Below are 15693 nucleotides of genomic sequence, written 5' to 3' on the forward strand. Positions count from 1 at the left end.
TTGCTTTGTAATTCAATTGACTCAATCTATTTATCTAGCTTCAAAATGGGTATAATATGGATTTAGGCAGATTTTAAATTTTTCAACGTCTGAAAACTTGAACTTTCTGAGCTGAAAAAAATGTTTCTTTAAAAGGTATGTAGGGAAGAGAACCGCTGGGTCTTTTATAACTCCTTTCAAAGCCTCCGTTGAGAAGGGCAGGCTCGGTGCAAGGGTTAGTACACACTGCCTTTGAAGACCGCACATCCGGGTCACCGAAAGCCAGGCAGAGGCCGCGCCCCTCTGGGGGCGGGGCTATGGGCGATCAGGCCTGCTCTCAGCCGGGTTGCGCCCCGCCCCCTCCACCTTTAGCGCTGGGACCCGCCGGTGCGGCGGGTGGCCGGAAGCCGTGGGCTATCCCCTCCCGGGCTTGAGCCATGGCTGAAAGTGGCCGGACACCTCAGGCCCGGGCGCTCCTGCAGCAGTGCCTGCATGCCCGGCTACAAGTACGCCCCGCCGAGGGGGACGCCGCGGCCCAATGGGTGGAGGTAACATCAGCCCCGCAGCCCCTGCGGTTATCCTCTGGCGCGGTAGGACGGTCCTTACCGCGTTGTCTCGGTGCTCTGCTCTTCCGCGTCTCCCTCCGAGCCGGCCGCATGGCGACAGGCACGTGCAGTGGGCGGTGCTGGACTTCCGCCCGGTCAACTGTCCAGTACCCTCAATTGCCGGCCTGGCTTTGCCTGTCTCCTCAATCTTGCCCCACTGACCCTGGTACCTTCTCCTTCAGATTTATTCTCCCAGCGGGAGAGGGTGTCCCCTGCTTGGGACTCAGGGAATTGGAACTTCCCCTCACCTTCTGCCTACCTGAGTGAGGGGGCGTTGGGCGTAGTAGTCTCAGACATCTTGCTTCAAAAGAGCAGAAAGGCTTGCTATGCCCTGCGTGTTGCTTGGGCTACTGGAGACGTGTGTTTATCTGATTGGAGCTTATAGGTTATATTTGTTGCAGTCTTCCAGATTTGTTTAGACTCGTGTTCCAGATCTCATGGAATTCCCTTTTTTTGTTGTCTTTTTAGGGCTGCATCCAGACATAGACATATGGAGGTTCCCAGGCTAGGGGTCGAATTGGAGCTGTAGCCGCTGGCCTACACCACAGCCACAGCACGGCTGGATCCTTAAACCACTGAGCCAGGCCGTGAATACTATAGTATTCCTCCTGGATACTCGTTGGATTCCTTTGGACTGAGCCGCCACAGGAACTCCTGAACTCCCTTTTGATTGCAGCTAGGTGTTAGTGTAGACATGAGGTTGTTGCCCATGAAACACTGCCTTTTTCAAGAAACTTAAAATTTTGAATTACTTCTAACTAGGAACAAAGACTACTACTTTTATATAATGTTGCATTGTTATCACATTTCCTCGAAAGAATTTAAAACATTTACACCAATGATGCCCTTCGACTTGAATATTTGCCTTTTTAGGACCACCCTGGGAATACCCGTCGTGGCGCAGCGGCAACGAATTCGGCTAGGAACCAGGAGGTTGTGGGTTTGATCCCTGGCCTCGCTCAGTGGGTTAAGGATCCGGCGTTGCGGTGAGCCGTGGTGTAGGTCACAGACGCAGCTAAAATCTGGCAGTTGCTGTGCTTCTGGCGTAGGCCGGAGGTTACAGCTCCTATTTGATCCCTAGCCTGGGAACCTCTATATGCCGCAGGTGCGGCCCTAAAAAGACCAAAAAAAAAAAAGGCAGCCTGACCCTGTGCATAATTCCATGCAAAAACACGTGAAATATTCGTTAAGGCCCTTTACTTTTTTTGGAGTAAGTTGAAATGAAAAGGCAAAAAATTGTAATAATAGTAGTAAAGACTTTTGGAGGTATTCAGAAACTTTAATATAGGAGCATTTCATTTCATTTGTCTTATCTGCTGAGTCCTGTCCCAGATCTAGCATTCCTTAACAGACTACTAGTCATCACTTTAAATGCTACCCATAAACGATATATGTGGGCGATTATTCTTAAATCACAATCTGTTACTCTTTGCTAGTTTGGAAATATTCATAAGCACAAACATTCCGATATTTTTGCCCTCCCCTTTTTCATCTCAAAAATTCATTTAGTATTTCTTACTTTTATTGTGACCTTTTAAATTTTTCTCTTCCATATTTTGAAATTTTATTCTTTTTATTTTTGCCATGCTATCCAAAGAATTGCCTATTTTTATAGTTGCTTCCTGGGACATGCTCATTACTTAGATTTCTTCCATGCTTCCATATCTTTTTATATTCTTCATGCCATATCTCCTTTTGTAGAATCACAAGTTTATTGCAACCTTCTAAACTATGAGTTTGTTTACAAACTTTAAAAGCTATTTTATTTCTCTTTCACTCCCACACATGGCGAAATTAGTATAAAGAGCTGACAAGTAATTAGTGAGAGAGTAAATTCTTTCCTTTCTCAGACATCCTCTATTATTTAAAGTTCTAATTTTTAAAAGACTTTTTTTAATTGTCAAAGATTTGAAGGTTACTTTTCGTGTTCTTAGTTTCATTTGTTTAGGTTTTTTGCTTTCAGAGGCTAATGCTCTTCCTCAGAGGTGAATTTCATTAAGCTACAGTGAGAATTATCTGTGGTTTCCTATATATCTGAAATGTTCTATTTATATCAAAAGAAGCTACAAGGAAAGTGATTTCGACTTGAAGAGGGGAATTTGTAGGTCACAGTTTAAGAGCTTTTGGAATAAACTAAAAGAAAATACCTTAAAAAGGAGATAGTATGGTGAATGGGAAGGACAGGGGTTTATTTCTGCAAATAATTAGATACTTAATTCTGACATTGCATGTGTCCACATATGAATATGCTTGAGGTTTTGGCCTGTGCTGAAATAAACCCAATGGAGAGACCTGTGGCACTGGTGCAGTTATCTGTATCATTCAGCCTGCTAGCTCCTCATTATGGGTGTGCATTGGAGGCACTTGCTTTTTCCAGGAGCACAGTTCCACTTTTAAAATGTTACTTCTTTTCCAGGTAAATCAGGTGCGAGTGCTGAGCTACATTTATACTTACATAGAGGACTGTTTAGGTAACACATAGAGCCTGTAAAATATTGTTGAATTTAGTCCAGATAAATTGAGTCCGTATTGTGTACAAAAGAGTCTGTAAAATGCTTTTGTAGTTAAAATGTAAAATAGTGTTTCAGTCCTTAAATTTCTTTTTACATGCTCATTTAATAAGCACTTATATAGCTCTTACTATGAACCAGCTATTGTTTTAAGTGCTTTACAAATATTAACCCATTTAACCTTTATAGTAGTTCTTGAACTCAAAAGATTAATCTACAAAAAGGGAGTTCCCATCATGGCTCAGTGGTTAACAAATCTGACTAGCATCCATGAAGACGCAGGTTCCATCCCTGGCCTTGCTCAATGGGTCAAGGAACAGGCATTGCTGTGAGCTACAGGGTAGGCCGCAGATGCAGCTCGGATCCTGCGTTGCTGCAGCTGTGGCATAGGCTGGCAGCTACAGCTCCGATTTAACCCCTAGCCAGGGAACCTCCATATGCCAAGGGCACAGCCCTAAAAAGCAAAAAAAGAAAAAAAAAGTTAAACTACAAAATAAAAAAAATAATGATTCACTCAGCAAAATCAGTCATTTATCAAGTGTCTCTTTTCCATGTAGTCTTTCCTACAAGAGCTAATAAAGAAATATCCAAGTCATTATACAAAATAAATAAGCTTACATTCCTGATAACAGACCTCTTGATGTAGAACTTAACATGAATGCAGTTTCCAAGGTTTAAGCACTGTGTATTTCAAGCATTAACAAAAATAACAAAAAAATAATTGGATAGTAATTTCTTGGAGTTTATTGAAATAGAATCAGTATTTCTTATTTTCACTATCTGAAAGTAAGTGTATTAAGTGGAACAAAGAATAAGTCAAAAGACATCAGTTACAGTGTTATTTATGTATCAGCCTTATCTGATATAATGATAATTCATTTGGTTTTAAATAAATGGGCTTCTCCAAACTAAATGTTTCTAAGTCTATCAGTCTTACTTGAGGAGGAGGAGGATGCTAGTTCATAGTCCTAATGATTTTGATTAGAAGTAGGAGTTTGAAAGTGTAATTTGAGGGTTTTACTGCTCTTGGCTACATTTTTTTTTTTTGTCTTTTGTTGTTGTTGTTGTTGCTATTTCTTGGGCCGCTCCCGCGGCATATGGAAGTTCCCAGGCTAGGGGTTGAATCGGAGCTGTAGCCACCAGCCTACGCCAGAGCCACAGCAACGCAGGCTCCGAGCCGCGTCTGCAACCTACACCACAGCTCACGGCAACACCGGATCGTTAGCCCACTGAGCGAGGGCAGGGACCGAACCCGCAACCTCATGGTTCCTAGTCGGATTCGTTAACCACTGCGCCAAGACGGGAACTCCTTGGCTACATTTTAAACTTAATTTTTGAAAGAAATGATAAAAGGTGACTGAATATTGAAAAAAGATTTTATTTAATCACATATTTAAGAAATTCAATCTATTTTGAAAGTTATTTCTCTTATTTTGCATTTAACCTTTTATATATACATAGAAACAGTTGTGAAGGTTTATTCATGTACCTCTGTATCTCTATATAGAAGTTTCTTTCTAATCTGAATTTATTGTGGTTTCTCATAGGTTCAGAGAGGATTAGTGATCTATGTGTGCTTTTTCAAGGGAGCTGATAAAGAACTTCTTCCCAAAATGGGTACGTGTTTGATGTTCTTTCTTTTTTAAAGGTGAGGGTGAATAGCAATAGATAGATGAACCAGAAGGGGCACAATCTTAAATTGTACTGGTAGGTAAGTTATAAATGACTTAACTCTGTATACTATTGTTGTATTTAGCAATTTGCCTATTCCAGAGGTTAATGTCAGCAAATGTGAAATACTTTTAAAATATTTGCAGCATTTCAGATGGTTTATAGATTGATTTAGAAGAGTGAACACAGGAGTTCCCATCATGGCTCAATGGTTAACAAATCTGACTAGGAACCATGAGGTTGTGGGTTCAATCCCTGGCCTCGCTCAGTGGGCTAAGGCTCCCTCATTGAGCTTTGGTATAGGTCTCAGACGAGGCTCAGATCCCGAGTTGCTATGGTTGTGGTGTAGGCCGGTGGCTATAGCTCTGATTAGACCCCTAGGCTGGGAACCTCCCATATGCTGCGGGGGTGGCTCTAAAAAGGCAAAAATAAAAATAAGAAAGTGTGTACACATACACACAGAGACAACACACTGTGATTGAGCCAAGGATACAGAAACTTTTTGGAAGCAGGGTGGCCACATAGGGAGAAACAGATGCTCCATTTCTTAAAATAGTTTCCAATATCTTGCAGAGTCCCTAACAGGGTCATATAGGTAACAGTATATGAACAAGATGTGGTTCCCATCAAATCTGTACAGATCAGGCTTACATCATTATTACAGAACTTCCATTAATGTGTGTAAATATGATTTTTTTGTTTGTTTTGCTATTTTAGGGCCACACCCGCAGAATATGGAGGTTCCCAGGCTAGGGGTCGAATTGGAGCTGTGGCCACTGGCCACAGCCACAGCCACTCCGGACCCAAGCTGGGTCTGCAGTCTACACCTTAGCTCATGGCAACGCCGGATCCTTAACCCACTGAGCAAGGCCAGGGATCAAACCCACATCTTCATGGATCCTAGTTGGGTTCGTTAACCGCTAAGCCATGAAGGGAACTCCTAAATGCGATTCTTGAACCAAGCTCAGTTTCATCACAACCACACCTCCTCCAAGGGCAGAGAAAGCAGACTGAGTGTTCAGGCGTTTCTGACAATAATATACCTGCCTGCAGCTTTCCAGTGTCTGAGATAGTCCATAACACTGCACATTCCTTGTGATAAATATATAGGTTCAGATATACCAAGCCAAATAAAATACGTCTCAAGACAGTATTTGATATAATAATTATGTCCAAAAAATAAATAAATAAAAGTTTGAAGTAATGGAGCTGTCTTTAAGGTTAGGGACACATTATATTTGCTTCATTAGTAAAGGTGATACCCATTAGTTGGATTAACAAGAAGTATAAAGTATACAGATGAGTAGTTGAAGCATGCAGAAGCTAACCTAGAAGAGTTTGAAATAGTGGAGCCCATGAGTAAACAGCGCAGGGAGGAACATCTTGGACAAAGGGCTAAAACTCTCAGGGGATTTTATGCTGAGACATCAAACATGTATGACACCTTTGTCAGAGGATGAAAATTTAGACTTGAGGCAGGACAGTAGGTGAAAATGGAAAGCCAGTAACTGTTACAGTTTGAAATTTGAAGCTGGAGGATAATAGGGAGCTTTAAAGTGTTCAAAGAGAAAACGAGATGAAGGCTCCTGTTATAAAGGATGATTGCCAGGACTTAATGCTTAGGTATTGGACATTCTGTTTTTTCCTTGAATTAAAGCTTTATTGACCATAAAAAGTATATAGTAGAAATCTTCAAAAATAGAAGAGCAATTTTGTCATTATGACTAAAGATTGTCTTCCTAAAGTTGTTTTATATTTTCTTAAATAGATCTTAATTGTAATAAGCCAAAATGAACCAACCAAGATCCAAACTGCATTTCGTATTATGGTAATTAAATCCTTTGTGCTTCCATGTATGTTTTTCTGAGTTCACTTTGAATCCGTGCATGAAATTGTGGTCAATTAAAAAACACTGAGACGATCTGCCTTAACTCTTTCAGTAGATAGTCTAACATAAAGCTTGTATTTATCATGATTCCCAGTAAAGAACTGAGACTCAAAAAAAACCCACAATATACTGGTGATTAGAATGCTCATAACTAGGGGGTTTTAAGCAAAATAAGTCCATCTATTATTGATAATAGGAGCTTATTCTTCCCTCTATTCCTGGAGGCAAAGTAAGCCAGGGTGATGGGATTCTTTTAAATCCTACCTCATACTTATTTCATGGATTCAGATCTTTCCAATCAAATCATGTACCTCTGGGAACATGACAACCAGTTACATCCATGAAGTCTGAAATAGCATGGCTAATGTAGAGATGTGCAAAGTCTCCCTCAATTCATCTTCAGTATAATTGGACTGAGATCCAGGGGCCTGTCAAAGCTTAACTTGCCATATACATCATTAGAGGTACTTGATTGATAACCTCTCTTAAGATCTTTGCTTTTCCGACATGCCATTAATTCATTGTCTCATTTTAATTCTTACTGACATTTGTGTTTGTGTTATATTTACTTCTGCATAGTGATATTTGTGTATCAACAGCATTAACTGAATTCTCAGTTAGAGCCAGTAGAGGGAGGTGTAGAAGTATAATAAATTGTATGTACCTCTGGCCTGTTATTTCAAAACGGCCTCCTTACTAGCCTGAGGCCTGGATCGCTGCATAGTGATTTCTGTGGAATGAAATGCTCTGGAGAGTTACAGTTTCCTTAGAAGCTGTCAATAAGGACTACCGGCTATATAGCAAAGTCCTATTTGTAACAGAAAATTAGAGGTACTTTATTTATTTATTTATTTTTGTCTTTTTGCCATTTCTTGGGCCGCTCTTCCGGCATATGGAAGTTCCCAGGCTAGGGGTCTAATCAGAGCTGTAGCTGTTGGCCTACGCCAGAGCCACAGCAATGCCAGATCCAAGCCACATCTGCAACCTACACCACAGCTCATGGCAACGCCGAATCCTTAATCCACTGAGCAAGGTCAGGGATCAAACCTGCAACCTCATGGTTCCTAGTCGAATTCGTTAACCACTGTGCCACGACGGGAATTCCTGAAAATTAGAGGTACTTTAAAATAGATGTTAGTTAAATGAAAATTGATAGCATATAAGCATAGCTTGCTTAGGCATTCATTTGGGTGTTTTCACCTTGGCAGGTTTTTACCAGGTTAATTCCTTGATTTGTAGAGGGGGGTGGACATACTGAATCCTTGATAATATTTACTACAGGCTCTCTGATAATTGAAACCATTGACTGCCCTACCAAAAAAGTGTACCTGTTCAAGCCTGATTATTCACACAGGAGTGTGAGGTTTCAATAGTTCCTTTTACCTTTTGTCCTCTCAGGACTGTTCTTCACAAGCAGAAGTTATTTATACCCTTTAGAAGTAGGAAGACCCCAAGGGTGTTTATATTAAGCATTTCTTGTGTTTATTGTTTTGAAAATGGGTGGTGTTGAGATGTAAAGATTTTCTAAGTTTAGATTTTTAGCTACACATGGCTATTTATGGTTATTTTGACACATTAGCCATCAGAATATAATTTTATAAATGCCATAAAATAATAATACCATATTTTCTCATATATATGTATTAAGATAGCCAGTAACATCTATACCACTGGATTTACTTTTTAGTTGACAGTGAATTTCTGATGATTCTTGCTTTCACTGTTATTCTTCCACAGGTGATATTGGTAAAATGATAATTCATGCTAATAATGCCTTTGAGGTTACAAAAACTGCATAATCAGCTGGTTTACAACAGGATTGAACCTGGAACCTTTCTCTCAGCGTAAAACTCTTGGCAATTAAGTTTAACATAATAGGAGTTCCCACTGTGGCACAGTGGTTAATGAATCCGCCTAGGAACTCTGAGGTTTCGGGTTCAATCCCTGGCCTCACTCAGTGGGTTAAGGATCTGGCATTGCCCTGAGCTGTGGTGTAGGTTGCAGACATGGCTCGGATCCTGAGTTGCTGTGGCTCTGGCATAGGCTGGAGGCTACAGCTCCGATTGGACCCCTAGCCTGGGAACCTCCACATGCTGCAGATACAGCCCTTCAAAAGACCAAAAAAAAAAAAAAAGTTTAAAATAAATGCACTTAAGTTTTCTATTTAATATTCTTTGTTATAAAGCAGAATTTGGTATGAGGAGCATCTATCATGGTCTTTTCCCAGTGGACTTTGCTTTGAAATATAAAAAGAAGCAAAGGCAAAATCTTTTCATGTATCCCCCAGGGCAACAATATTTTGAAGTTCCAGTATACATTTAATCCTTTACTCCTTTCTGGATGATCTTATTATTAGATCTTAACGTCCGAGTCAGATTTAAAACATCCTTCCATTTTCTGCATGAAGTTTGCCTTGTCTTTCATGCTTAGATCACTTAGCTTACTGAAGCAGTATTGAAAATCTAAATAGAAACTTTGCGTAAAAATCATGAGCTGACAAATTGGATATTCAACATGAGATTTGCTGACTAGAAGATTGTTGGTTTTCTTCATATTTGTTTTTTACTTCAAAATGTTTTCCCTTTCTCCCCCACCCAGTTAATACACTGTTAAATGTGAAATTAAGTGAAACCGAAACTGGCAAGCACGTCTCTATATTGGATCTACCTGGCAACATTCTTATCATCCCTCAAGCCACCCTTGGGGGGAGAGTAAAAGGAAGAAACATGCAGTATCACTCTAACTCTGGAAAAGAAGAAGGGTTAGAACTTTATTCCCAATTTGTATCTCTTTGTAAAAAAGAATTAGCTGCTAATAGCAAGTGTGCCGAAGCTGGGGTTGTGGTGGAACACGGCACTTATGGAAACAGGCAGGTGTTAACACTAGACACCAATGGACCATACACACACCTAATTGAGTTTTGAAAAATTGGAAGTTCCTACAGCTGTTTTCTGGAATAAAATGATCTTGGGTGTAATTAGATTTTTCTTCCCCTTCTTCTTGAATACACTAATCTGCAGCATTTTTAGACAAGAAAATCCTGGATCCCATCCATAACTCCACAGCCTGCTAACTGGATGACTTTGCCAAGTCACCTAAAATCTGGACCTCAGTCACCTTTCATCTTGCTTTCCCTACACTAACACTCAAAAATTTGAAAAGTGCATTCTCATCACTTTGTGGTCCATTAGAAGAACTGGAAATGTTCTTAGAGGGGTGTATTTAAGCATTTTGCAATGAAAATTTTGTTGAAATCAAGTAAAATATATTTATGACACCTCAAATGTATGTAATATGTAATAAAAATCACTATTTGTATTAAAATTAGGAAAACCCCAGCACAAACCGATTATAATTTTGTCAATTCTGTTTTGGTATTTCAGATTTCCATATTTGGAATGAAAGAATGAGAAATTTGCTATTCCTTTTTAATACCTATGAAAATGTGATATAGAGATGTTATTGTGCATTTTAATGTTACTTTCCAAGGATGTCCAAGTGCTTTATATTACTTTAAGAATCTTTAGTTGATAATAGGAACAAGGTGTAGGGGAATTAAAACTTATTTTTATTTAATATACCAATGGGTTAATCTGTTTTCAGTTTTTTTGTTTTGTTTTTTATCAAAACAAGGTATGTCTTGTTTTCTCTCTTTGGTTTTTAAAAGTTAGTGCTTCATGAAATTAGTGTTAGTTCATAAATTTTTTAGAAAGTTCCTTTCTTGTTGATTTAAATTGCTATAAAAGGAATAAAAGGGAAGCTTTCTATTATTTGAAAACAAGTTGACTTGTTCGTTTCCATTTTATCTACTTAATGATTTGGAGCCAGTATCATTTTATTCTATTAGTGAATGTGTCTCCCCATCCCCACCGCCAAATTCATATGTTGAAGTCCCCCAATATGATGACATTTGGAGATGGGGCCTTTGGAAGGTAATTATGGTTAATAGGTCATGAGAGTGGGGCCTCATGATGGGATTAGTGTCCTCATAAGAAGAAACACCAGAGAGCTTGCTCACTCTCTGCCCACTCTTTGAGGATGCAGTGAGCAGGGGGCTATTTACAAGCCAAGATGAGAATCCTTACCAGAAACTGACCACACTGGTGCCTAGATCTTGAACTTCTAGCCTCCAGAGCTATAAGAAAATAAATTTCTGTTGTTTAAGCCTCCCAGTCTATGGTATTTTGTAAAACAGTCCAAGCTGACTAAGACAGTGCTGTAAGATAGTTAATAAGGAAGACTTTTTAAAACCAAGAAAGGAACATTTACAAGAAGTTGAAAAAGTAAATGAATCAATAAAAGGTAATACTCATTTTTCGCAAACTCCTCTGACTTAATAAGATATTTTGAAGAGTAAATATGAATAGTTCTAATTATCAAAAAGATGAAATTAACTTCAACAAACATCTTAAGTAGCTGCTGAAAATTCTTTGGTCTTATAATTTCTTTAGGTTTGTGTTCCTAAGATACATAATATTTTTATCACAAAAAAATCCTATTTTATCTATATCCTTCCTGTACCATTCTATTTTGGAACTCGAGGATCAATAACTGGCTTGGTAGTGAGCTCATTGTCCTTAACTTTTGTGTTATCGATTTGCAATGCCCTTATTGAAATGTAATAAACTATTCATAAACTTAAAACTCCAGTTTTCTCAAAGCTTCTCCAAGGAGGTGTATGTCTTTCAAAAAAGATTGTGTGTTACCTATTTTAAATCATTTTGATTTTGTGTGTGGGTGAAATGCTGACTCATGGCCCTAGATTGCTATTTTATGGTTCAGGCCATTCTCCTTTTAAAAGAGTTGAAATTTCAGCTACCTGAAGGGTTATAAAGCAGAAGGTGACAGCCAAGTTTGTTTCATTTCCAAGGAGGCTAGAACAGGAGGGAAACGGCAAGAGAAATAATAGATATGAAAATAACTACACCTTGGCTTTCTATAGCTCTTCTGGCCCAAGGTCCTCAAAGAACCTTCAATAGATACCTAATTTTATCTTCACAGTATATGATGAGGATAGTGCTGTGGAAAGTAAGACAATGCTTAGGTAATTTTCCCAAGATCACACATTAGGGAGGAATAATTTCTATCCCTCTGGCTTTCCTTGTAGTGAGAGTAGAAACTGATCTTTATAAAGGCTTAGCATCTTCCAGTGTGGATCACTTGAAAAAGAACAGCCAGTATGTGGTTTATTTGCTAAATTACATGACAGTAGGGTTGTACCTAATTTAGGTGCCTTCTGCCTCTGTTTTTTTAGATTTCTAAAATGTTTAAATTAGAATATCATTTCTAAATACTATTTTTCCATTTGAGAACTTCATGGAGTCAATAATAGGAAATACTGTGTATAAGACATGGGCTACCAATGAGTTTGAATATATTGAGTATAATCTTTCAAAGTAAATAAACATTACTTCATTAGTTCAGGTCAAAAGAAGGCATGACATTAATGAATAATATCTATATTAATGATTTATTGACTCCACAATGAAAAACCTAAACTTACCAAATACTATAATCAAGTACTATAAAAAACTTACCAAATACTACAAAATCCTGTGCCGCTTGTTTTGGAGACTAAGAATTCACATTGGTGTTAGAATGATAGGTCAAATTTTTACTATCTATGATTAACATTGCTCAGAGTTCTCATTGTGGCTCAGCGGGTATAGAACCCAACATAGTGTCCATGAGTATGTGGGTTTAATCCCTGTCCTCGCTCAAGGGGTTAAGGATCCAGCATTCCTGCAAGCTGTGGTGTATGTCGCAGATGCAGCTCAGATGCCACGTTACTGTTGCGGCGTAGGTGTCAGCTGCAGGTGCCATTCAACCCCTAGACTGGGAACCTCCACATGCAGCAGGTGCGACTATCAAAAAAAAAAAAAAAAAAATCCGAGGACCTGATTGTTATACTACAGTTTATTTTTTTTAATCCACGTGATAGTGAAACTATTTCTAGAAGTGCTTTACCTATTTATTGAAATAAGACTACTTTCTGAAAGGGAAAAACTACTAGAAAAGTAACATTTTCATTCTGAAGCCACATTTTCATTCTGGTGATGACTTTAAATGTCTGTTTATTTTGATAGTCTCCTAATTATTCTCCCTTTCTCTTATATCTCCTATGTCTAATCCTTTTCATCAGACTATTTCTAAGGTAATGTTTCTAGAACATTCATTCCTCTGATATTCCACTGTTCAGAAACTTTTTTAACTTTTTTTTTTTTAAGTCTACACCCACAGCATATGGAAGATCCCAGGCCAGGGGTTGAGTCAGACCTGCAGCTGCTGGCCTATACCACAGCAACGCCAGATCCAAGCCAAGTCTGCAGCCTACACCACAGCTCGTGGCAATCTGGATCCTTAACCCACTGAGCAAGACCAGGGACTGAACCTGCACCCTCATGGATACTAGTCAGATTCGTTACCACTGAGCCACAATGGGAAGTCCTGTAACTCTTTTCTACCTGCAAGACAAAGTCTAAACTTCTGGGTTGCCATGAAGCTTCTCCATACTCCTTAGGAGTGAATGAAATCAGGCAGGGAGAAATGTAGAGGACTAAAGTCAGGATCCTGAGAAAACAAAGAAAGGGCACATGAGAGTCCAGAGCCTACTACAGAGGTTAGAGGGGTAGAGAGAACCAGAAAATATATTGTTAACAGAAAAGATAGTTTTCAAGAAGTAAACAGTGATAATGTGACAATGTCGGTGCCAAATACTGAAGAAAAATTAGGTGACCCAAATACTGAAGAGACTGGCCTAGCGGTTAGGTGTTTTCAAGCTTATTGGAAATTTGAGTAAAATTTGTAGGAGTTAGTAGAATTATAAAAAGATTCTTAATATTTTGTCTTAGGATAGAAGTGTTTCAAAGTGTGCCAATGGACTACTTGTACAGGAATTACCTGGGAAGTGTAAGATTTTACCAAATGCAATTTTCTAGGACCATCCTAATATTGAATTAGAATCTCAGGAGTCATATAATCTATCTGGTCACCAATCTCCCCAACATGATTCTTATGTATATTGGAATCTCTGGGACCACTGTTACTCAGAATGAAGCCCAGACATCTAATGCTGGGAGTACAGTTTTATAATCTGGCTCCAGATCAACTTTCTAACCCTTTCTCCCACTATTCCTCTATTCCTTTATCCAATATAGCTCTATTACACTTCTCTTAGATCATGCTCATACATGTTGCCTTCTGCCCTCCTCTAAATCCATCATTCAATATCTAGCTCAAATCAACCTCTTCTGAACCTACAGTAATTTCTCCTGTCTCTACCTTTCTGGGCATTATAGGCGTCCCACTCTTGACACATCTTTTTTTTTTTTTTTTTTTTTTTGACTGTGACCAGCATGCCCAGGGTAAATAGAAGTTCCCAGACCAGCGACTGAACCTGCACCACAGCAATGACCCCAGCTGCAGCAGTGACAATACCAGATCCTTACCCTACTAAGCCACCAGGGAACTTCAAACTTGTAACATTTTTCTTATGAGACTGAATACTTTGCTTTTGTTTGTTTGTTTTTAATGTTCATATATCTTAACTGCAAGAGTATAAACAATGTTGGGCAGAGACAATGTAGCAATGAGCATATGTGGTATAATGCAATTTTTTTCTTAATCTGCCACAGTCTTTCCATAGCACCTTGTTGTCCACAATCAATAATTTGCAGTAAATGTAACCTGAATTAACATGGAGATGCATCAGTGACTAGAATACTTTTGATTTGGGTTCAGTTTTACCAGTAATTCGCACATAGATTTCATTGTCATCAAGGAAAAAAGAGAGGTTGGAATGTGTAGGACACAAGTATAATACCTCTACTCCTTGCTTTAGTATAATAGACAACACCGGAAAAGTTATAGACAAACTAAAACAGGATTTTGAGATTCAACACAAATGTGGGCACTGCAGTTTCTATTTCATTTCTTTATTACTTTATTATATCAGAGTGTTAAAAAGAAAAGCCACAGGCCCAGAATAGTATCACTTGTACTAAAACCCATGATACGAAACCTAGATCTAATACCTAACCTAATTGCTGTTTCAACCTTCACCAGAAATGTAGTCTGTAATCTACCAATCTGGACTTTTCTGGTCAGCACAATGAAGTAATCTGCCTTGTGGGCTTTCTCCATCCTCCAGAGGAAGAAGAGGCCATCTGTGTAATAAAACCCTCACCTTTCCCTTCTCCCCTTCCTCCCACAAAAGCTCCTGGCCTAAAAATAATCGTTTCTTTTCTTTTGCTAATAGCTCCCTTGGCCCATCCTTCTTCTTATAAAAACCTCCCATTTTGTACAACCCTTTGGAGAGCCCATCTAGTTGCTAGATGGAATGTAGCCTTCTTCTGCAGTTTCCTAATAAAGCCTATTAGAGCTTCAATTTACTCAGTTGAATTTTGTTTAACTAGAGTGACCACTTCACATTTTCTTAAGGTTTACTCTATGGTATCTTTCTAATATAGCATAACTGTATTTATGTACCTACAAAAAAAAAAGTGTGTAAAAAGCAAGCCCTTCTTAAAATACAGAAGAAAAAACTATTTCATTTAATAAAACCTGTATTTTTAGTCCTTTTTTAATTTTTATTTGTCTTTTCAGGACTGCACCCACAGCAAATGGAAGTTCCCAGGCCGAGGGTCATATCGGAGTTACGGCTGCCAACCTACACCACAGCCACGGCAATGTCAGAACTGAGACGGGTCTGCAACCTACATCACAGCCTATAGCAACCCAGTAAGCGAGGCCAGGGATCAAACTCTTGTCCCGATGGATACTAGTTGGGTTCATTACTGCTTAGGCACAAGAGGAACTCCTGAGTCCTTAAAAAAAACAAAACAAAACAAAACAAACAAAAAAAAACGCAACTTTTCGTGAATCAAATAGAAATGTCTTTATCTTTAAACATGAATTTTGGAGTTCCCACGTGGCTCAAAGAGTAAGGATCCGGCATCATTGCTGCAGTGTCTTGGGTCACTGCTGTGTTGTGGGTTGGATCCCTGGCTGTAGGTGTGGCCAAAAAACAATGTTATAGATA

General features: G+C 39.0%; 1 protein-coding gene across 2 annotated transcripts; it reads left to right on the forward strand.

The window, feature by feature from the left end:
- The first annotated feature begins 300 nt into the window (after positions 1–300).
- DTD2 (D-aminoacyl-tRNA deacylase 2) lies at positions 301–11297 on the forward strand. 2 transcript variants are annotated; one of them, XM_047796706.1, is made up of 3 exons: positions 301–569; positions 4642–4711; positions 9252–11297. In XM_047796706.1, the coding sequence occupies exons 1-3, from the start codon at positions 417–419 to the stop codon at positions 9575–9577; spliced, it is 549 nt and encodes a 182-aa protein (XP_047652662.1). In that variant the 5' UTR covers positions 301–416; the 3' UTR covers positions 9578–11297. The 2 variants fall into 2 exon arrangements, with proteins under 2 accessions (XP_047652662.1, XP_047652663.1); XM_047796707.1 differs by having other exon boundaries at positions 307–527.
- Positions 11298–15693: the final 4396 nt, after the last annotated feature.

The sequence above is a fragment of the Phacochoerus africanus genome, chromosome 9 (assembly GCF_016906955.1).
Source record: "Phacochoerus africanus isolate WHEZ1 chromosome 9, ROS_Pafr_v1, whole genome shotgun sequence".
Lineage (NCBI taxonomy): Eukaryota > Metazoa > Chordata > Mammalia > Artiodactyla > Suidae > Phacochoerus > Phacochoerus africanus.

Excerpts from the sequence above, each read along its gene's own strand:
- DTD2 (XM_047796706.1), top strand. The coding sequence starts at position 417 with ATGGCTGAAAGTGGCCGGACACCTCAGGCCCGGGCGCTCCTGCAGCAG. Across the intron at positions 570-4,641 it reads TGCGGTTATCCTCTGGCGCG|GTTCAGAGAGGATTAGTGAT; the intron begins GTAGGACGGTCC and ends GGTTTCTCATAG. Across the intron at positions 4,712-9,251 it reads AGAACTTCTTCCCAAAATGG|TTAATACACTGTTAAATGTG; the intron begins GTACGTGTTTGA and ends TCCCCCACCCAG.